Consider the following 21,612-nt stretch of genomic DNA (forward strand, 5'->3'; position numbering starts at 1 on the left):
ATATTAGCACACAGATTTAAATTGATTTAATAGCCATACTTGGTTCCTAGGGAATCATCAGAATTACACTGTGATTCATTTTTTTAAAAATTAGATGAGCTAACCTTGTGTTTAATTTTCCTGTTTTATGTTGATGTGGAAAAAGAACAAATATAGGAAATGAGCCATCACAGGGTACAGATACAGATTTCATTGAGAAGTTTTTCAGGTGCTTTGAAGGAACATTAAGAGTTGTGTAATATCCTTCTCTGTTCTTCTGTTTCTATTTAATTTCATTATACTTAGAAGCCCCTTGCAGACATTATGGTGATGAATACCAGGAGACCAGCAACCCCACACAGACCCTCTCGATACATGTAGTCACCATGTTGACTGATCAGGGGCTATGCATGTATTTTGCACACACAAACTGTTTTGGTATGTGGAAACCAACCAATAGATTTTACAGGGTTCTGGTTTATGCATACAGAAACAGTACACACATGCAAAATATGCATGTCACCCCTGGTCAGATAATATGGATGCTGCAGATGTTGGAAGCATTGAGAGTCTGAAAAGGGATATGGTGTCCAAAGTTTCAGTGGCTTCCTATGTGAATTTCAGTGTTTTAAATTCATTGTTTAAATATTGTATGTCCTATCTGTGTCCACTGGGTATGCAACAGCCAGGACTGGGAGTCTATTTGGACACACTTGCCCGGATTCCTGAGGGGAGCATCAAGACATATAATGATGATTAGAGTTGCCAGCTCCAGGTTGGGAAATACCTGATGATTTTGGGTGTGGAGACTAGGGTTTTCAGGTCGCCCCTCTCCTCCGGCGGGAGGTTTTTGGGGCAGAGGTGAGGGAAAGATCACGTGTGCAGCCATGCCAACATGATTGCATCACTTCTGGTTTACACCCAGAAGTGCCGCATTGCAAGAGGCCTTTTACCACTCAAACTGGGAGCTTGAGCTGTAAAAGACCCGTTGCGATGCGGTGCTTCCAGGTGTAAACTGGAAATGGCAGGCGTGTGTACATGCATTGCCCACTGACCCTCAGCTGGTCGGCGGGCAGCCAGCTGGATTGGCAGGGGTTTGCCCACCACCACCTGGCACTTGGCAACCCTAGTGGAGCCTGAGGAGGGTGGGATATGGGGGGGTGAGGAACTTCAAGAGGGGAAAATGCCATAGAGTCCATCTTCCGAAGTGGCCATTTTCTCCAGGTGAACTGATCTATGTTGCCTGGAGATCAATTGTAATCCCAGGAGATTTCCAGCTACACTTGGAGATTGGCAACCCTAATTATGATGAAACCCTAAAATGTAACTGATAGGTATGTGTTATGGCATTAATAACTGTTTCTCAAATCCTTTCATGTGAGTGAAATTAAAATTATAACCTCTCTCAAACTTGGTAAAATGGAATACACTGGATTGAAATAATTTAGTTGCTTCGGTAAATCCAGATACTCCATTTTGTTGTGTTTTCTGTTAGAGATTTTTTTTACCTTTTTTGATGCAGCAGCCTCTGAACCTCAACAGTGAGTCACATCTGTAGAACAGGAGAGTTGAAACAATGATGTCTTTAGTATTGGATTTTTGTATTCCAACAGACTGGCTTTGAATCTGGTTCGTTTGCAGCCTTTAAATATTGGTAATTTCAAAACACCAAAATAAATCAGCAAGACCCTCAGGGAATATCTCTATTCCACAGACTTAAGAACATAAGAAAAGCCATGCTGGATCAGACCAAGGCCCATCAAGCCCAGCAGTCTGTTCACACAGTGACAGCCCAGATGTCTCTAGTAAGCCCACAAATCAGATGATTGCAGTAGCATCCTGCCTGTGTTCCACAACACCTAATATAATAGGCATGCTTCTCTGAGGCTTCCTCGGGAGGTGGTAAGCTCTCCTTCCCTGGAGAAGAGGTTAGATGGCCATCTGCCAGCAATGCTGATTCTGTGACTTTAGGCAGATGATGAGAGGGAGGGCATCTTGGCCATCTTATGGTCACTAGGTGTGGGAGGGAGGTAGTTGTGAATTTCCTGCATTGTGCAGGGGGTTGGACTTGATGACCCTGGCGGTCCCTTCCAACTCTATGATTCTGTGATTCTCTGATACTAGAGATGATAGGTATGTATCATGACTAGTATTCATTTTGACTAGTAGCCATGGATAGCCCTAACCTCCATGAACATGTCCACTCTCCTCTTAAAACCTTTCTAGTTGGCAGCCATCACCACATCCTGGGGCAGGGAGTTTAACTAAGCATTGTGTGAAGAAATACTTCATTTTGTCTATTTTGAATCTCTCACTCTCCAACCTCAGCAGATGACCCCTCGTTCTGGTATTATGAGAGAGGGAGAAAAGCTTCTCCCTGTCTACTCTCTCTATACCATGCATAATTTTATAGACTTTTATCTTGTCTCCCCTTAACCTCCTTCTTTCTAAGCTAAACAGCCCCAAGTGTTTTAACTGCTCCTCATAGGGCAGTTGCTCTAGCCCCCTGATCATTTTAGTTGCTCTTTTCTGCACCTTCTCAAGTTCTGCAATATCCTTTTTAGACTGAAACTGATGGAAGCAGACACTAAGCCAAGAGCAGACCACCAGCCAGGTATCATGGCCCATCAAGGGCTTCACAGTCTTCCTGTTTTTGTTGCCTGGAATTGCAAACACAGGGGTGTTCAAATTCCTTGGGTCCACAGTGCCATGACTGGCAATTTGAGTTCAGCTTCTTGGGTCACAAATTGTGCAAGCTTGACATAAAATATCCAGAAAATGTTGGTGAAAGACCAATCTCAATGCCAGAAGAAACTGTGTTTTGGCAGAAAAGAGGCTATTTATTTCTCTGACTAATGAAGACAGGGTACAGTTATGAAATCATTCTGCAGCAGTTGTTTTTGAAGAGATGTAATGTAATGTGATTTATCCTAAAGTAAAGATAAAATCATATTGATGGGACAGAAGAGGGCATGCAACAGTAAGGCTTCAATGCATCACAAGTTCTGCTTCTGAAAGTTCAGTCAACCATTAACCCATCATTGATGGATCAAAATACGACTAGAGAGATCTCTTGTTCTTTTCTGCATTTCTGTTGTACATTACTAGCACGTAAAAACAGAAATTGTATGTGATGCACCAAGTAGGTACTGTGATTTATTGGATAGTTAGACAGCACATTACCAAAGATATTAGTGAAGTCATTATCATTTTCAGAGTCCTTTGTGTAAGCTCACAGCACTGGTACATTTAGACTTCTTTCTGTCATTTACAGGGCCATCCTAAACAGTGGTGTTACCTTCTAAATCCATTGAAGTCAATGAGTTTTGAAGGGTGTAACTATTTAGGATGACACTGTAAATGTACTTTCAGCCCACATCCTGAATCCCTCTGATATCCAGTAGTAAAGGAATTGGCCCCCATGCAAATCATGAAAGCACAAAAACCAGACACTCCCACAGAGAAGGTGGGGTTTCATGGTGGAATCCCTAAATAAGACTAGTGTTGTAAATTAACCCATGGGGGCAAAACTGATGAGAAAATAGTGACTGATGAGAACAGAATATGCCCCAGGAATACAGAACAATAAAAGCCATGTCAGTTAAAAGAAATGGAGGTTAAAGTAGCCAGATGAGCAGATTAAATAGAATGAAATTTAAATTAGCCACTCAGAGGTCTTGGAGATTGGGGGCAGGGTGGTCAGATGGGATTTTGAATTGTTTTACCCTTCCCATGATTTCTTGTGGGGCTTTCAGCTTGTTCCCTCTAATAGTAGATAACTTCATGCTAATTATTAGATTAGCTAAATGGTGCAGTCAAAAGAGTTGCTTGATATCGGAGGCTTCCTCCAAGAATCAAGAAAAAATTATGACCATCCCCCTTATCTTCCCCAGAAGGACAACTGTTCCAATTAAAGAGAAAAGAGACTACACATGTATGATTTTCTCATACTGCCATGGAATACCACCAGCATGAAGGCTCTGGTGTAAACTATCACTCTGTGCTTTTGCCATTAAACCAAAGGGTAAACTAAGAGAGAAAGAAGAATCTGAGGTTTACTTGTTCGTGAACCATCTACTCGACCTTACACTGTGCCTAAGGCATGTTTGTGAAGCAAGCAGTCAAATTCTTCTTTTACTAACTTTCCTCGGCACAAGATCTAGTTGGTTTTCCTTTGTCTGTACTGTCACAAGGGAGGTACAGAAGAATTTCCTTCATACTCCACCTAAGGAGAGCCTGCAAAGCAAGTTATATCCTTGCTTAGCAAGGCTCCCTTGGATTCAGCATGGGATCTGGGAGAGTCTGCTGCATTTCTCATGCTTCAGGGGAGGTTTGGATGGCTCTTAGTGTTGCCGGGTCCCTCTTCGCCACCGGCGGGAGGTTTTTGGGCCAGAGCCTGAGGAGGGTGGGCTTTGGGTAGGGGAGGGACTTCGATGCCATAGAGTCCAATTGCCAAAGCGGCCATTTTCTCCAGCTGAACTGATGTCTATCGGCTGGAGATCAGCTGTAATAGCAGGAGATCTCCAGCTAGTACCTGGAGGTTGGCAATCCTAATGGATCTCCTGTACCTATGCTCAGACTGATGGAGGTTGCAAAGCAGTGTGCCATCTCTCCATGCTTGGCAAGCTTCCATGGGCTGCACACAAGGACTGGGAGAGATTTATGTGCCTTGCTCAAAATGGCCAGTTTAGGACTGAGAAACTTCCATCTAGGGTGCATGGAATGCTCAAACCTTTCATTGCTTTTAGTGTTAAAAGAGGACACCTGATTCTGACACAAGGTGACTACTACAGGAGGTGGAGCCAACCACAAAATGGCTGCCAGAGAAGGCAGGGCCAATCACAAAATGGCTGCTGTAGGAGGTGGAGCCAACTGCAAACTGTCAGGGAGTGTGGTTCTACATAACTCTAATAGTAACTCTTCAACATTTCAGATAGAAGCTCCATTTCACAGGATGCCTTTTAAAATTAACATATTGTTACACAATATATACACACAGTTTACCGTCACAGAGTGAAGATCCTTGTGCTGTGATGGCAGCTGCTGCTACTGCAAAAAAAAAAAAAAAACAAGCAATCAGATCTCCAATAGTAACTCAGAAGCCCTGCTGGGCAAAAAACCCATCTGGCTTGATCCACTTTATTAAAAGTTGTTTCTTTGTTGATTTGATTTGATTTCCACCTCAATTCCTGGCCAAAACCGGGCTCAAGACCTCTAACATGTAAAACCCATACAAATTCATTGAATACCATTAAAACAATCTCTGCTCTCCGGCGGCCCTAGGCCTTAATAATGGATCGGGTAAAATGGCTAGGTATCTAGATAACCTAGAGATACCTTCTCAACGCCGTGCTTTTCTATTAGCTAGGGTTAATGCATTCCCATCTAGGATGCTCTTAGGCCGATACCTCCAGATCCCTAGACATGAACGCCTATGCACATGCGGTTTAAACTTGTTAGATACAATTGACCACATTCTTTTAGATTGCCCCTTCTATGTGACTCTGCGGGATAAACTGCTATCTACTTTGCTCCAGTACAAGACATACAGGAGTAATGAAGTGAAATGCAAATTTCTTTTGAGTGACCATGATCCTAAAATTACGGCTACCGTGGCTGAATTTCTTACAGGAGTTCTTAAAGAACAAGAAAAGTTTTATTAACCCGACTGTAACTTATATGTATTGCCCTTTGGAGGTATATTGTTGTTTTTTTCTATCTCTGTCTTTTGGTATGCCAATAAAGGTTAATGAAATGAAATGAAATATGCCAACAGGTGCTATAGCACCCATGGGTACCATATTGGGCATCCTTGCTAGTGCAAGGATGGGAGTGTTGCATCACCTGACATAAGTTTCCACTGTTACACCCAGTACCCCTCTCCATATACTGGACTACTCAGGCTGAGGACTGAAAGAAGTAGTTTTTATATGCTGATTTTCTCTTACCTTTTAAGGAGAATCAAACCGGCTTTAAAAGAGCAACTGGCTCACTATGGCTGACCCTCAGCAATCAGCACTATATAGCTATTGTACCGAGATTCAGGATTAGGTGAGCAGAAACATATTTATCTAGTCTCAGAGATTACCTGTCTCACACTAATGGACTACAGGGGAAGGTAAATCTCCCCATTTCTGAAGGGTCCCCAATTTGTAGTGACCGATTTACTGAATTTTCAGTTCAATCTTTTCTTGTTCCCGCTCATACTTCCTTTGCTATTCCCGTTGCTATCTATGGACCTTTGAAATGTTCATCTTGTTCCCCATTACCACAATCCCACTTGAATGGAAGCCACAGGAATTTTGTTTTGTAGTTATCTCCCAGAATCATGCTCTGGCAATGTGTACTAAATCGTACCTGCTTCTGTAATGCTGCCAAAACTAATAAAAAAGAAGAAAAAGCTGCGACGTGGAAAAGCATTGGTGGTTTACAACAGCCATTTGAAGAGTTCTACCATTTGTTAATTAAATGAAATATAATTAAATGAAATATAACAAGAGGGTTTCCCCCCCTTTCTTATTTCAGACCTGGAACAAATGTTTTTCTTTTTAATAACTATGCCTACGTTCCAACTAATATTTCATGCCTCTGATATGGTACTTTCTGACATTTCACACACAATGTGGTGGTGGATTTAAATCTCTCTGATGTGGCATTCATTTTCATGGGAAACTAGAACAATAATAATCTTGTTATTAAGGCAGTGGACCGGGATTAACATTTGAATTAGCCACACATTTCTTGGTTTCCTTGAACAATCTGGGTGTCCTCGGATGTTGTTATCTCGCACCACGATTAAGTCATATACTATGTATTATATTTACATAATATATACAGTTTAAGGAAGAATTGTTACATAATTATGAGTGTTGGAATAGGCAAACAAAAGGTAATTATGATGTGGACTGGTACCATCCCAGTTCGTTGGTTGAGGCTTCTTTGTATTGCTTGCCCTGAACATCACTCCTAAGAACACTAGGTCTTTGTTGCTATAGCAGTGGAAATAAAAAGCTGAGGGAGAGGCAGGTCAACCTGACACTATGTACATGTTGTTGACCATCGATACAGTTTCTGAAGCAAACCATGTATCTAATACAGATATGGTTGCCAGTTCCCTCTTTGCTATCGGCAGGAGGTTTTTGGGGCGAAGCCTGAGGAGGGCAGAGTTTGGGGAGGGGAGGGACTTCAATGCCGTAGAGTCCAATTGCCAAAGCGGCCATTTTCTCCAGGTAAACTGATCTCTATCGGCTGGAGATCAGTGGTAATAGCAGATCTCCAGCTAGTACCTGGAGGGTGGCAACCCTATGCATGTGTGAATATCTAACTATGAAATGTATTTGTTATTTTAGGTCAGAAGGTATGCTACGGTGATTCAACACATCCATGTTACAAGATAGCTTATTTCCACGATGTGTCCAGACGTGTGGGTTTCCAAGAGGCCCGCCATGCCTGTGAAATTGATGGTGGCGTACTCCTAAGCCTACAAAGTGAAACAGAACAGACACTAATAGAAAATATGTTGCAGAACCTAACAAAGTCAGGCTATGGAATTTCTGATGGTGACTTCTGGATTGGCCTGTGGAGGAGCGGAGAGGGCCAAGCGACATCAAATGCTTGCCCAGATCTTTACAAATGGGCAGATGGAAGCACTTCACTTTTCAGGTATAATGTTTGTGTGGCTTTACGCAAAGACTTTGGGTCTAAATTATAGGCACAGGTTATTTAGGACTGGATTTACAATAGTCAGATAAGGTAGCTGTGTAAGATTTCGAAAACCTCTGAATAGAAAATGATCTCTGTGCAGATTCTCACCATGTGATATATATGGAAATTTAGCCAGAGGTATAGCTGAATGTGTAGATAAGTATTATCCCCCTCATACTTCTCTGTTTTGCTGGTTTTCCTCATCTTTCTTTTCTTGGCCATGGATTCCTTCTCCTCACTGACCCCTGGGATCTTTTCATCTTCCCACAGCCTCGTCTGCATCCTTCAATAAGGCTCCTGCCTCCTTTCTCTTTTCCCTTAAGTAATGTTCACCTATAGTCCGACTATATTGCAGTGATATTGTGATCAGGGCCCCCCAGGCCATGCCTGGCAATTGGCAGGAGGGTTGGCGGTGGGGCAATGACACTGTCTGCATCACTGTGTCACTAAGGGAAGACCCAAAGGGATGTAGAGTAGCTATAAGAATCACCAAAAACTCTGGTAAAACCATAAAATTTCCAGTGATTCCTACATTCCTGCATCTCTTCTGGGTTTCCCCTGGAAGTGATGTAGCAGCCCAATGGCATTATTTTTTTTCTCTTGCTGCCCTAGTGGTGGCAGGCAACTAGGGCTGCTGGCAGGAGCCCTCCCACTGACAGCCCTAATTGAGATGTCCACAAAATTATGGGAATATTTGGAGAGTTTGTATAGAAATAATGCTTCTAGAGAAGTAAGTCCCTGCATAAACAATAGAGTTTATAGGTTCTTGTGGGCTATCCGGGCTGTGTGACCGTGGTCTTGGCATTTTCTTTCCTGACGTTTCGCCAGCAGCTGTGGCCGGCATCTTCAGAGGAGTAACACTGAAGGACAGTGTCTCTCAGTGTTAAGTGTGTAGGAAGAGTAATATATAGTCAGAAGGGGGTTGGGTTTGCGCTGAGTCATTGTCCTGCAAAAGGTAACAAAGGTAATGTGCTAACCATTGTCCCGTAAGTATCCAGATAATGTGCTAATGAGGGTGTGGTATGTTAATACGGAACCATTGTATCCTGAAGTGATCTGTTAACATGTGGAATCCAACATGTGGAATGTGGAATTCTGACTATATATTACTCTTCCTACACACTTGACACTGAGAGACACTGTCCTTCAGTGTTACTACTCTGAAGATGCCTGCCACAGCTGCTGGCGAAACGACAGGAAAGAAAATGCCAAGACCACGGTCACACAGCCTGGATAGCCCACAAGAACCTATGAACTCTGACCGTGAAAGCCTTCGACAATAATAGAGTTTATAGTTTTTAGAGACCCACATCTTGGAGGAACGTTTCATAATTCCCTTGTTTTTCTAGATCATAACTGCGGGCTGTTGCTCAGCTCTGTATGTTTCCGTTTATTCTTGAGCTTTTTGCTTTCCAGACCGATTAAGCAAGGCAGTCTATTCCAGTTCCATTAGCGACAATTCTTATGTGACTTTTGGGCAAAAACGCATGGTCATTTCAGCCTCCTTTATTCCCTGTTTCAGCCAGGATAGAACACATGTTCGGTGAAACACATGTGTTTGATCCTGGCTGAATCCTGTCTGAAACAGGGAATAAAGGAGGCTAAAGCGACCGTGCGTTTTTGCCCTTTCTGTGCCTGCAAGTGAATATAGGAATTGTGTGACAAAGAGCCACAGAACAAATAGTGGCAGGAAATGATCTACCTTGTAGTTCTGTTTCCAATAACAAATGCACTTGGAATAGCCAAAGAGATCAAAGGGTCAGACTAGCATACTTTTAGTTAAAAGCTAGGGTTGTTTCCATTTTTCTATAGACTTTATTTTGTGTTCAGCTTTGATACGGCAGAGGGAGTCTGTTCAACCTTATGAAGTAAATATTATATTTATTTTGGGAGAATTATATTGAGGTTCTGAACAAAGTGGTTACCTCTAATCCAGCCTAGCATCAAACATTTTTGGTACTTTATATTTTATTATGAAGTGAAAAAATCTCCAGGGTTGAATAGTGCCTGAATTCAAAAGAAGAGGAAAGATTGGTAGGAAACAATCCAGATTTCCAATGAAATTTTTGCTGTATTTGTACATTATGTCAGAAATTGGTATACAGATGAACCTTCCTGTGGGAGTGAAGCATGTGTTGTGATGTATCATCAGCCAACTGCTAATCCTGGTTTAGGAGGGCCTTATCTTTACCAATGGAATGATGACAGATGCAACATGAAGCACAATTTTATCTGCAAGTATGCTCCAGGTAAGCAATGCCAAAGCCAGTCTTCATATGTCATTTCTGTTTAACTTTTCAAAATAACCTTTGGTTGCAAGTTGCAGCTTAAAAATTCTTAACATATTGCATAACAAAGAATTCTTAACATATTGCATAACTGTATAGATCCCTCCTTAAGACCTGACACATTAATGTGCACATTTATCAGTAGGTCATTCACCTACTATTCACCTACTACATTCACCTATTATTATTATTATTATTATTATTATTATTATTATTATTATTATTATTATTATTATTATTATTATTATTATTATTAACAATGGGCGACCCACAAGGACATCTCATTTTTGATCTTCTGATCCTAGTCTGAAACTCTAACTACTAGACTACACTGTGACTATAAGAACATAAGAACATAAGAAAAGCCCTGCTGGATCAGACCAAGGGCCATCAGGTCCATCAGTCTGTTCACACAGTGGCCAACCAGGTGCCTCTAGGAAGGCCCCAAACAAAATGACTGCAGCAGCACCATCCTGCCTGTGTTCCACAGCACCCAAGATAACAGGCATGCTCCTCTGATCCTGGAGAGATCTTTGTGGGGTAGCCACTGTTGAAAAGTGACAAGCAGCCAGTCCTGGGTGACTCATGCAAGTTGCCTGGTATCATATCTGATCCTAGAGAGATACTTTGTGGGGTAGCCACTGTGAAAGTATCAAGCAGCCAGTCCTGGGTGACTCCTGCAAGTTCCCTGGTATCATGTCTCCTGGTGGTTGTTGCCAGGCCTGGACCCAATGAGTCCTCCCTCGAAGCTCCGGCCAGCCTTGGAAAGGGTCCTGCCCTCTCCCCTGTTTTTTCCTGATAGAAACCATAGCTCAACTAGCAATGTTGTGGTTCCACAGCAACCCTCACAATGGCCACAGCAGAGGGCATTTGTTTCTTGAAGCTACAGGCACGGCTTCTATTATTTTGGGGTTTTCAAACACAACCCAATGCATTTTTGTTTACATTTCAGATTTTTTTCCTGCAAACATGGGGCTTTTTCAGGTTTGTCTTTGCCTGCCTTGCCTGTTCTTGTCTCCAGTCTTTGGATTTAAGTTTCCACAGATTTGGCCAGGTTGAGAATTAGATATATTGACGTAGCACCCACTGATTCACAACTACAATGTTTTGGTATGCAAGTAGACTCTTATGTTGAAAAAAATAAAATGTGGTAGAAACAATGGCTTGGTTCTAGCAACCCAACAGTGGAAACATAAACTAACTTAATTCAGTTCTGCTTGAGCAAGATCTCATCCATCACCTAATGCTTTATTGCCTGTACATTATAGTGTCCCAAAAGTGGTTGCACAAGAGCTTGTACAAACAGAAACACAAATGGGGATACAAGAAGTATGACTTCATGCAACAGCTACTGTGGTTTTTTTGCTTATGTTTGCACTTGCACAAGTGGAAATTTTGTACTGAATCCAACCAAATGCTGCCCTGGGCCCCTTGGGGAAAAGAGCAGGAGAAAAATGTAGTAAGCAAATAGTCTACACTGTTCACATTCAGTTGGCTGTATTTCTGGTCTCAAAAGGGACATGGAAATAATAGTGCAATGCACCTGACCCAAGGGCCTACATATTTAAAGTTTCCTTTGCTTTCTCATAGCCATAATGTAACATATACTATGACATAGCTGTGTGATAGCATATTTTAAGTGTGAAGGTACTGCAGGTTATGGCATGACCTCCAACGAAGTTATCTAAAAAGTGTGCAATTTGATAACTCTCCCCTGTATATAAGAGAGCACCAAAGCTTTTCCAGGGTTCAAATCCACTGTTGAATTAAGAGTAAATAACTGGACCAGTGCCTACAGACCCTGAAACACATTGTTAGGAACCCAGCAGGAGGGAGGAGCCATTATTCAGAGATGGACCATATTTTTTCATGCAGTATTTCCCCATTTCAGTCCTCACCACTTCCAATTACAGGATCCCAAGTAAATGGTGTTAGGAAAGCTTGTTCTCTGTGTGACTTCCTGGAAAACCACTGACAGCCACAGTAGACAATTTAGATCTAGATTGGCCAATGGTATGAGGCAACTAGCTCCATATGTTCACTGGTCCATCCCCCCCAAGCACAACACAGTATCCCTGGCAAAAAGCTGTAAATAAATGTTCTGGCAAAAGCTGTAAATAATAATGAATAAAACACAGTAACCCTGGAGCATGACAGCTCACTTCCTTTTAGTCTGTTGAAAGTGGAGGTTTAGATTAAAATACATGATACAGGTTTTTTAATTAACATTGTCTGTCTTTCGATATATGGTGATTTGTGCAAAACAACGTAAACAATCTGTTTTTGTTTTTCATTGTTGACCCATTGATTTGACAGATGACATCCTTGAAAAAGAATTAGGAGATAGAGCAGATCCAGATTATGGTAAGAAACATTTGGATTGAATTGCAATGGTGAAGTAATATAATCTAATTCATCATTTACAAAATCCAAACAATCCTATAAATTAGAAAAGCAGACTAGCAGTAGAATAGGGAGAAAAATGAACCCTATAGAGAGTAATATTTGCGATGTGTGTTTTTATAAGCAGATAGATATATTTTGAAATATTGTAGGTTGTAACTCCTATTCCAGATGTGATCCCAGTGGTACGATAAAGTCCTGTAGACAACTGTATCACCCACCCTTGATTTGCTTTTGAAGTTGAGTTGTGAAGTCAGCATTGCCTTGTCAAAGTGCAAAAATGTGAGCAGATGCAGCGATACAGAAATTAATTTTGTTGTTGTTGTTGTTGTTGTAATGTTTAATTTATTTTCCAGAAGTCCAAACAACAGTGCCAGCAGGGAGGCCTCATGATTCAAGCAACCCAGAAGATAATTTTCCTGTGGTCGTTACTGAAACTGGTAATTGATGCACATATGATTCTAATATTTGAGTAATATTTTTGCAAAAGCCATAGACCATGCAGACGTGCAGTTGCCATTTATTACTAATGTGAGTAAACTGGCCGTGCTCCCAGAACCGAAAAATGAAACTAAGCTCCAGGATAAAATATCAGGATGCTGTTCTTGCAAACTGCTTTTTAAGGGAAGGCAAATGGCTTTTAAAGGGGAAAAGTTAGAAACTAGAGGGGAGTCACCATTAGGCACAGTTTCCTATCCATTCTGCCAATCCTTTTCTCCCAGAAAGGATTTTCTCTTCCTCATCTCTAGGACCGCACAGAAGAAAAGAACCTGCAGTTAGATTTACATGTCCAGCCTTGGTTCTCTGCACCGTATTTTAAGGGAATAGGTCCCATCATGGTTAATTAACATGATCTTGCAAAAAGTTTTATCCATGAAGACATTTTAGAATCAATGCCTTCCACTCAGGGATTTTGACAACAAGTTCATGAGCTGGGGAACAGTTTGCTGTAGTAGTTTGGTGGAGCATGACAAGTTCTGAAGATCTGTCTGACTTCTGTTTTGGGATCATTCCCAAACCAGAAAAAAATTCCATCCACAAGAATGAAGCCAGATTCCCATCTGAACATGCAGCTTCATTATGCCACATTTTTGTTTAGAAGTTCATATTTGTATAATAATTCATAGCATTTCTATTGTGCTTTTGGTGTTAAAAGTGCTTCATATATATTGTAAATGAAGGTTAGATGCTGAGAACGAGACTGTCTCACCCCCATGACCCACATCCAGTGAGTTTTTAACTGAGATGAAATTTGAACCAGTGATCTGCCAAATTACAGCTCATTCTCTTGCAGTAAAGATCCTCAAGGGGGCAAAAGGGATTTGGAGACAGCTTGACCCCTGTGGTAGCATAGATGCCACTTGCAGCATCGAAATGAACATCTATGGTGGCACTAGGACACTTGTGCCAGTGCCGGAGTGCGGCACCACAGCGCCATGCTTGGGCAGCAGAGCAGTCACTATGGCAGCATTTCTCCAGTGCAAGGGCTTGTACCAGCGCCAAAGGGGACATTCCTTGGGGGCAGGGCTGACTTTAGTAGGCTTCCTGAGCACTATCACCCTGGGAACGCCCACTTTGCCGGCACCAGCTTGTGCCTGCAGAAATGGTGGCATAGCCCTGTGAAACTCAATGGAGCATTTTCACGGGGCTTTGGGAGGATTTCGTTTCTTCATTCCAACCGCACCGCTGCAAACTGCTCAGGAGGTAGAGCAGCTGTGCCATCCGCGGGTGCTCCTCACCTATCCCCCCTTAGGATTTCTCTGCCCGGCACTATGTATTGGCTAAAAATGTAACGTGAACAACCAGTGCTTGCAGTGGAGGACAAAAGGAATAATAGTTTCATTTCAGATTAGTCCAGATTCAAATTTGTCATCTGCTGGGTAACAACCTTGAACTCGGTTTTTGAAATCATTACAGCCCGTTTTCATCTATTACCAACACAGAATAACTATACACGAAGTCAAAAAGATTAAGGCTACCTAACATTAGGCATAATATACTTTCAAATAAGTCCAGTTATTTTTGTTGTATAAATGTGTGCGATCCCTACAGAGCCTCTTTCCATTGCTCAGCTCATAATTTTTTATGCGGCTGGGAAGGTCAGGAACTTGGAGAATCACTTTCATGGGGATTTAGTTTCTTGAAGAAGAGAAAGCTGCACAGTTCCTGTGTCTCCTGTTTCCCAATCCATAAATATCTACGGCATGGGCAAGCCTAGACAGAATAAGACTCGGGCTTTTCCCACTGAGCTTTGGCCAGAGACATCTTCATCTTCCTCCAATATCCTGAAGCCCTGGACTCAGCAGTGCCTGCTTACAGCTAGCCTTGCTAAGGCTGGTATGGAAAAACAGACATTTTTGAGGTGACTTTTTGTGATATGTGTATGATCGTGGACCAGTCCAGGATGGTTTTCATCTGCTGGATGATCTGCTAGGTCATTTTTTTACCTAGTGAAAAGTGGGATGGCATCCCACCCCAACCCATTTTGAGCACTATGTATAATATGATTATGGCTGCAATCCAAAGAACATTTTCCTGGAAGTAAACTCAATGGAATAAAATTGGACTTATTTTGAATAGGCCTGCTTAAGCCCCACTGAAAGGAGCTGTGCTTAAGCATAGAAAATTAATAGAATACTCAGGGAAATGTTTTTCAGACTTTATACTTTCAATGAACTCTTTCCACATATCTGCTGAGGAAGTCCTTAACATCGGCCTTGTTTGTGGTTGCCAACTGGACTGGATAAAAATGTTTGATCCCCTTAATAGAGGCTTAATAGGTAGAAATGATCAGTTGAATATTTTCTTGGCGTAGAGATAAAAGAACTGCCTGGTAAATAATTTCCCATTAAGTCTCCATTAAAGGGACATGGCATTTTCTTCCTCCAACCACCCTGCGCATGGGTTAGTTGCAGGCAAGTTTTTAAGTTCAAGGTCTTGTTTCTGCAATTACCAATTGCTGCTCAAATAATACTATTTGAAAAATATCAACATTATGATATTCTGTAACATCCTAAATACTAACATGTGTGACATCAACATTTCTGGACTCAGGTTTCCCTAATTCAGTGTGTGAACAACTGTCTTTAGATACCTTTCTCTTATTGTGCTTAGTTGTATATAATGAGTACAACAAAAGAGACATTACATATAGTTTTGTTAGATAGAAATGCAATGCTGTAACCTCAAACAAAAGGCATTAATAAGACCCTTTTTCTTGTAGGTTTAATTCCCAATCTAATTTATGTTGTTATACCAACTATACCACTGCTCTTGTTGATATTAGTGGCTTTTGGGACTTGCTGTTTCCAGATGCTGCATAAAAGGTAAATATTATGCATGGCCAAGATTGGATCTTGGGCCAATCACTGTGAAATTCATATTTCCATTTGCAAGCTATTCATGTTCAAGGCCATTCCACATGCAATGCAGAACCATTCACATTTTCATTGCAAAATTAACTCTGCCCCAGTGTTATCTATTAGAATAACAGAAAAGCATATTTAATGATGCACCAAAGCAGTTAGAGTGGATACACATATTATAGTATTTAATGACATATTCATCCAGCAAAATCTTTTTGCTTCTGGATATTTACTGCACAAACAGCATTCTTCTAGAATGACTGGAAAAAGCCATCTTCCCATACATATGGAAAAGGTTTAAGAATAGCAGGCTGGCACTGTACTTGATGTATGTTGGTTTAGTGGCTCCTCAACTTAAAACTGAATTTATCATCTTTTCTATTCTACTTGCACACATTTCCATTGGAAAACCTACTTACTGTGGAGCCAAGATCCATGGCTACTTTCCAAGGCTGGATCAGTGCAGTCTCCTCATCCATATTATGCTCACTGTCAGAATATTACAGTTGTTGTTCTGCACTGTATGAAGCCAGTGAATTTAGTCTCAGCCACATACAAGGAGGAGCAAGACCAAGATGGAACTAGACATGACTCTCAACATGGGGAGGGACTGTGGCTCAGCTGTAGAGCATCTGCTTGGCATGCAGAAGGTCCCAGGATCAACCCCTGGCATCTCTAGTTAAAGGAACTAGGCAAGTAGGTGATGTGAAAGACCTCTGCCTGAGACCCTGGAGAGCCACTGCCAGTCTGAGTAGACAATACTGACTTTGATGGACCAAGGGTCTGATTCAGTATAAGGCAGCTTCATGTGTTCACGTGTTCATTGGGTCCCACTAAAACTGGCACTAAAACTGCTTAATCAGACTTACTGATATAATTTTCTTCTGCATTCTTGTTTCTGTCAGTAGCATCCAATGATGTAGATGTGGGATGTGGAGACAATTGGCTGATGACATATGACACTGGAAAGTCTGAATAAAAGCTTGAGAAAGATAAAGTTGACACAGTATCTTGGGTTGGTTCCAATGGATTTGTTATGCTAATTATAGTATGTTCCTCTGGCATCAGAAGAAGACACCTTGTGCAAGAAGAAGGTGCTACTTTGCAGAACAAATCCATATTATCCAATCACCTGTGTCAAACACTGCATCCATCTTGAGGGAGGAGTTTTCAGCCATGTTATTCTTGCTTCTGTAGAGATAACAACTTATGATGATGCCCCTTGTAATATTAAATGTCAAAGTAAGGGCATGGAAAATTCTGTGTTGTCCTATCATTAAGGTGGTAATAAAGCCAAGCGTTTTCCCTGTGCTTCATGGCAACCAACTCCTCATTCATGCTTAGCTACTTTCCCTTTCCTTTCTTCCAGGGAAGCAAGGAGAAACTGCTTCAATGACACATCTCCATTATCATCTGAATGCCTTGCAGAAAGTTTAGATTCTAACTTGGTATATTTCTCAGTTTGTATGATTGTATTTCAAAGTTGGAACTACAATTCCCGACAATTTCCTCAAACTATCCCATGCTCTCCCCAGAAAAGTTGCACAAACTCCTGACCTGGTATTGGTTAGTCTCCCTCATATTGAAAGTTAAGATTATCTATAATTACTTATGGATGTGCTTTGTAGTATAGTTCCTACAACACACACTTGTACATTGTTACAGCTGTGGTATAGTAGCCAGTGTTCCTTGGCTTCATCCCACAGTGCCAGTATAATGTTTAAAGAGCTGACACCAGTTGTGTGTTATAAGCTGGGTGGGTCCTTTCACCCAGTTGTCTTTCCTGATTTAGACTGGGTAACAACTGAATGAGAGATCTTGCATGATTGGTGCAGCAGTGGCTTGGAGGGACATCATGGAAAAGCAGCTGCCATAGCAGTTCTGGAAAAGTATGAAGGAAACCTATGGTAATGGAGAAATGTCTTTACATGCAAAGTTGGTTTCCAAGCACAGTATATTAACAACAGAGTGAGGGATCTACACCACTTTATTAGTCATATTGTGCAGTGACTTTATGTCTGATCCAAATGCAGTAGTCATTAGTAGATATTTGGGGGATTGTGGATCGCTTACCAGGAGCTTTGGATCAGGTTATTAATTTTTAGAAACCTCATATAATTTCACAGGTAAGTCTAAAATACTCTTGGTGTTAAACAGTTAAGGTGTGAAACAACACCTACAACATGTGAAACATGTTATTGGGGCTGGAGCAAAAAACAAAACAAAACCATGAGTGGAGCTTCATTTACAGAATGAACCTTTCTGTCTTTCCCTTCATGTTCTGTCTCCTTTAAAATAAAATAAAAAAAGCTTCCCATGAAGTTCAGGAGACTCTCAGAAATGGTGTGGGATTTACCATGGCATTCCCCAATGGGAAAGGGGGAGGGGGTTGGCAGAAATAATTCCTCCCTCTTCTACAAATAGAAATGCCCTCCCACTCATGGAGAGAGAATCCAAACCATTTGTATGGTAAATTACTGGGTCTAGCACAGTCCAAGAACAGGCATCTACCCCCAGAATGGACTGTGCAGATCTATGAAGTAGTGCATGCCCTATGGAATACCCTGGTATGTTCTCTTAGCTTGAAATGTTAAGACTACAACCAGTTTGCAGCTATGTGCATAATGTTTTTTACAGGTGGCCAAATAAAGCATATTCAGTCGTAGAAGCAATTCTGCATCTGTTTATAATAGTTCATTCTATCCTATCATCAATCTTCTACTGTATCCTTAGCTGAATCTAAGAGAGGAATATATATCCTGTAGATCGATAAACATACACATGTGTTTTTAATTTTTCAGTAAAGGAAGAACAAAAACTAGTCCGGACCAGTCTACACTATGGATTTCAAAGAACCCAAGGAAAGATAATAGCATGGAGGTATAAAGATATGACTGAAAAGAAAGGAGGAATAACATTTTTTTTACATGCAGGGTCTCTTATATTGTCATGTCAGATATTTGCTTGGAATGGCTTGAAATTGCAAAGGATCAGCAACATGAACTGGAAGCTCCCCCTTGAGGCAACTGTTCAAATCTTTTTTTATATGCAATGTTTTATTTTTAATTCAGCAGCAAAATGTGCCACTTTAAAAGGAAAAGAATGCATTTATTTTGCTAAGGAAAATAACTCCGCTACAGATAGCAAGGAGACGGACTGATCACTTGGAATATATATGGGAAAATGTCTAATGTATATGCCAGTTCTAAAACCATTGTTTCTAGTTTAAATTTAACCTTTCCCCCTTGTTAGTTTCTCATACATTGTACCTTAATTGATGTACTGTAAATTCAGTTAGTATAACTTTACAGTGTAACAAAGTAATTTATCTTTGCATAAAAGTTTGATAAAATATCGATTGGTATCACAAGTGATTTCACTGTTATTCTAACTTTCATTCACTTCAGTAAAGGTGCTTGAAAGTGCTGTGAGGGTCATCTGCAGTTAAGGATGCACAAACGTCATTACTCCCTAGTTCCTTTTTTCAAAATCTAAAGTCAGACAATTCTTTTTATGTCACTATGATGTTTATTTTATGCTTTTTAATATCGTTTGGGGGTGGTAATTATTTTTAACCTATTAAAATGTGCTCCTTAGTGTGAAAAAAAAATTACTTCCATTTCCCAGAGTTGTAAATGGGCTGACATTGAGATCTATTGTTTTGGTTTCCTTCCCTCTGGAAAGACAGAATAATAAGGAACATTAATCTCTCCTATGTGGATCAGTGGGGCTTAAAGAGATCCTTCTTCTCTATTCTAAGTGCAAGTAGATATAATTGTAATCAGAACTGCACCTCTCCGCAATGAGTTAACATTTCTGTTGAATTATTCACTTTTTGTTTTTCAAGAAATCAGCTGTTTCTTTTTAGACACCATGGGTTTTAACTGTGTCACAGCAACATTGGAAAGCACCTTAACCTTCCATTCAGCTGGATAGAGTCCTACGGATACTTAGCCCCATGATCATTCTGCTATCTCTGAATGGTTAGTATCATTTGTCTATCAATCATTCAGAGACATCAATCTAACGGAGGCATGGCCAGTCTAGGTTCACTGTTACAGAAGTCTGAGGACACTTGGTATGAGTCTCTAAGGGAACACACTTAGTAAGGGACCATGATAACACCCCAAATCAGGAATGAAAGAAATAAAGACAGTGAAGGAATGCAAAATAAAGAAACAAGATAAAGGATGGAGGGGGGGAACAGAACAAAATAACAATAGAAATATGATGAAAATATACTTCTACTCAGGCTTCAACAAGCAATCAAAAAGGTTTGGTGGTGTTTTCTCTGTACCATGCTCCGAGGTAAATCATTCAAAACCACATGGGTTGAGTTGAGCAGGCCAATCTGGTTATTTCTTGTGCATCCCTTCTGCAATGTTAAGCTTCCAAAAGACAGGGGGAAACTAGTGATTCACTATGATGAGTACGTTTTGCTAACAACTGAGTTATCTTTATGATTGGCTTGTCCAGAGTCACTATGAATCATTCCACCCACGGCAAATTAATTCAATGCAAACATCATTTGATTCACTGAAAACCAACTGACGTTTTGATAAAATAAAAAGGCTATTGCTTGCTGTATAGATTTTAAGAACTAAGTCTATGATATAAAAACAAACTGTAACACCCTGTATTCGCTGTGACAGGCAAAAATGTGCAAGGTTCTAGTCCTTTCCTCCTGCATAGCCCTTTACATTGCAGAGTTGTTGCGCCTCGGATCCTTCAAGTGCCCCACCCCAACTGTCTAACTATCTGCACAGCCCTGTGTTTTTTTAATCTCCCACCACTCAAGTGTGCAGCTTACCAATTCAAAATATGACATGCAAACCAAACGATATATAGCCAGTCCCCTTCAAGTTCCAAACCTTCTTCATCCAATAGGAAATCAATTTTCCTTAACCTATTTTCCATTGTTTTTTAAGCTCACTTCTTGCACTATTTATTTTCTTTACATTTTTAACTGTGATATTTGAACCCAAACTGTCTTTTTAGTACTGCTGCTTTTATGGGGACTTGAAAATGTGACTTGTTTGATTAGACTGGAGACACCACAGCTTAGTGGAAGAGTTTTTGTTTTGTTTTTGGTTCGGAAAGACCCAAATTATTTTTTGTTCTATTTTGTTAATCTCACTCTTCTACCAGTGAGCTGAGGGTGGCATACAGGGTTCTGCCCCCATTTTATCCTTACAACAACCTTGTGAAGTAAATTGGACTAAGACACGGTGACTACCCAAAGGTCATCTGAAGAGTTTAATGGCGGAGTGAGGATTTCACACCAAGTCACCCTGGCTCCAATCCAGCACCCTCCCCATTAGACCACAGTGGCTTTCAGTTGGAAGTACTCATCACAGATCTCAGGATCAAAACAGATGTAATGTAGGAGATACAGGATCAGACAATGCTATGCTTTCTTTATTTTGAATTATCCTCAGAGCCTAATAGAGTTGCCAACCTTGAAGCCAGGAGATCTCCTAGAATTGCAACTGATGTCCAGACTACAGAAATCAGTTTCCCTGGAGAAAATAGCTGCTTTGGAAGGTGGACTCTATGGCATTATACACCGCTGAGGTCCCTCCCCTTCCAAAACCCCATCACCTGGCCATATCCCAAAAAAGCCTGGAATTTCTCAACCCGGACTTGGCAGCCTTATGGCCCAACCCTCTTCTGTTGGCAGATATGTTTTGGGAGTCCATAGCTCCCACATGCACATAGTCCTGAATCATAATGAGAGTGCAACAAGGTGCAGGGAATAAGGCTTAAATCTCCCCCATGCTAATTGGCAAACATCAAAAAACCCCATGAAGTGCTATGTGCCCCATTGGGAACTCCATGTGTACTGACAAGGTACATGTATGCTTCCGAAATGG

General features: G+C 41.0%; 1 protein-coding gene across 1 annotated transcript in view; it reads left to right on the forward strand.

Annotated features, from left to right (window-relative positions):
* CHODL (chondrolectin) overlaps positions 1–18,761 on the forward strand; it is a 35,938-nt gene extending 17,177 nt beyond the window's left edge. The window contains exons 2-7 of the mRNA XM_056858397.1: positions 7,329–7,641; positions 9,775–9,932; positions 12,288–12,335; positions 12,731–12,814; positions 15,598–15,700; positions 18,541–18,761. Of these exons, the coding sequence (XP_056714375.1) occupies positions 7,329–7,641; positions 9,775–9,932; positions 12,288–12,335; positions 12,731–12,814; positions 15,598–15,700; positions 18,541–18,625 (791 nt within the window). The 3' untranslated portion in view covers positions 18,626–18,761. The remainder of the gene's footprint in view (positions 1–7,328; positions 7,642–9,774; positions 9,933–12,287; positions 12,336–12,730; positions 12,815–15,597; positions 15,701–18,540) is intronic.
* The last annotated feature ends 2,851 nt before the right edge of the window (positions 18,762–21,612 follow it).

The sequence above is a fragment of the Euleptes europaea genome, chromosome 12 (genome assembly GCF_029931775.1).
Source record: "Euleptes europaea isolate rEulEur1 chromosome 12, rEulEur1.hap1, whole genome shotgun sequence".
NCBI classification, from domain to species: Eukaryota; Metazoa; Chordata; class Lepidosauria; order Squamata; family Sphaerodactylidae; genus Euleptes; species Euleptes europaea.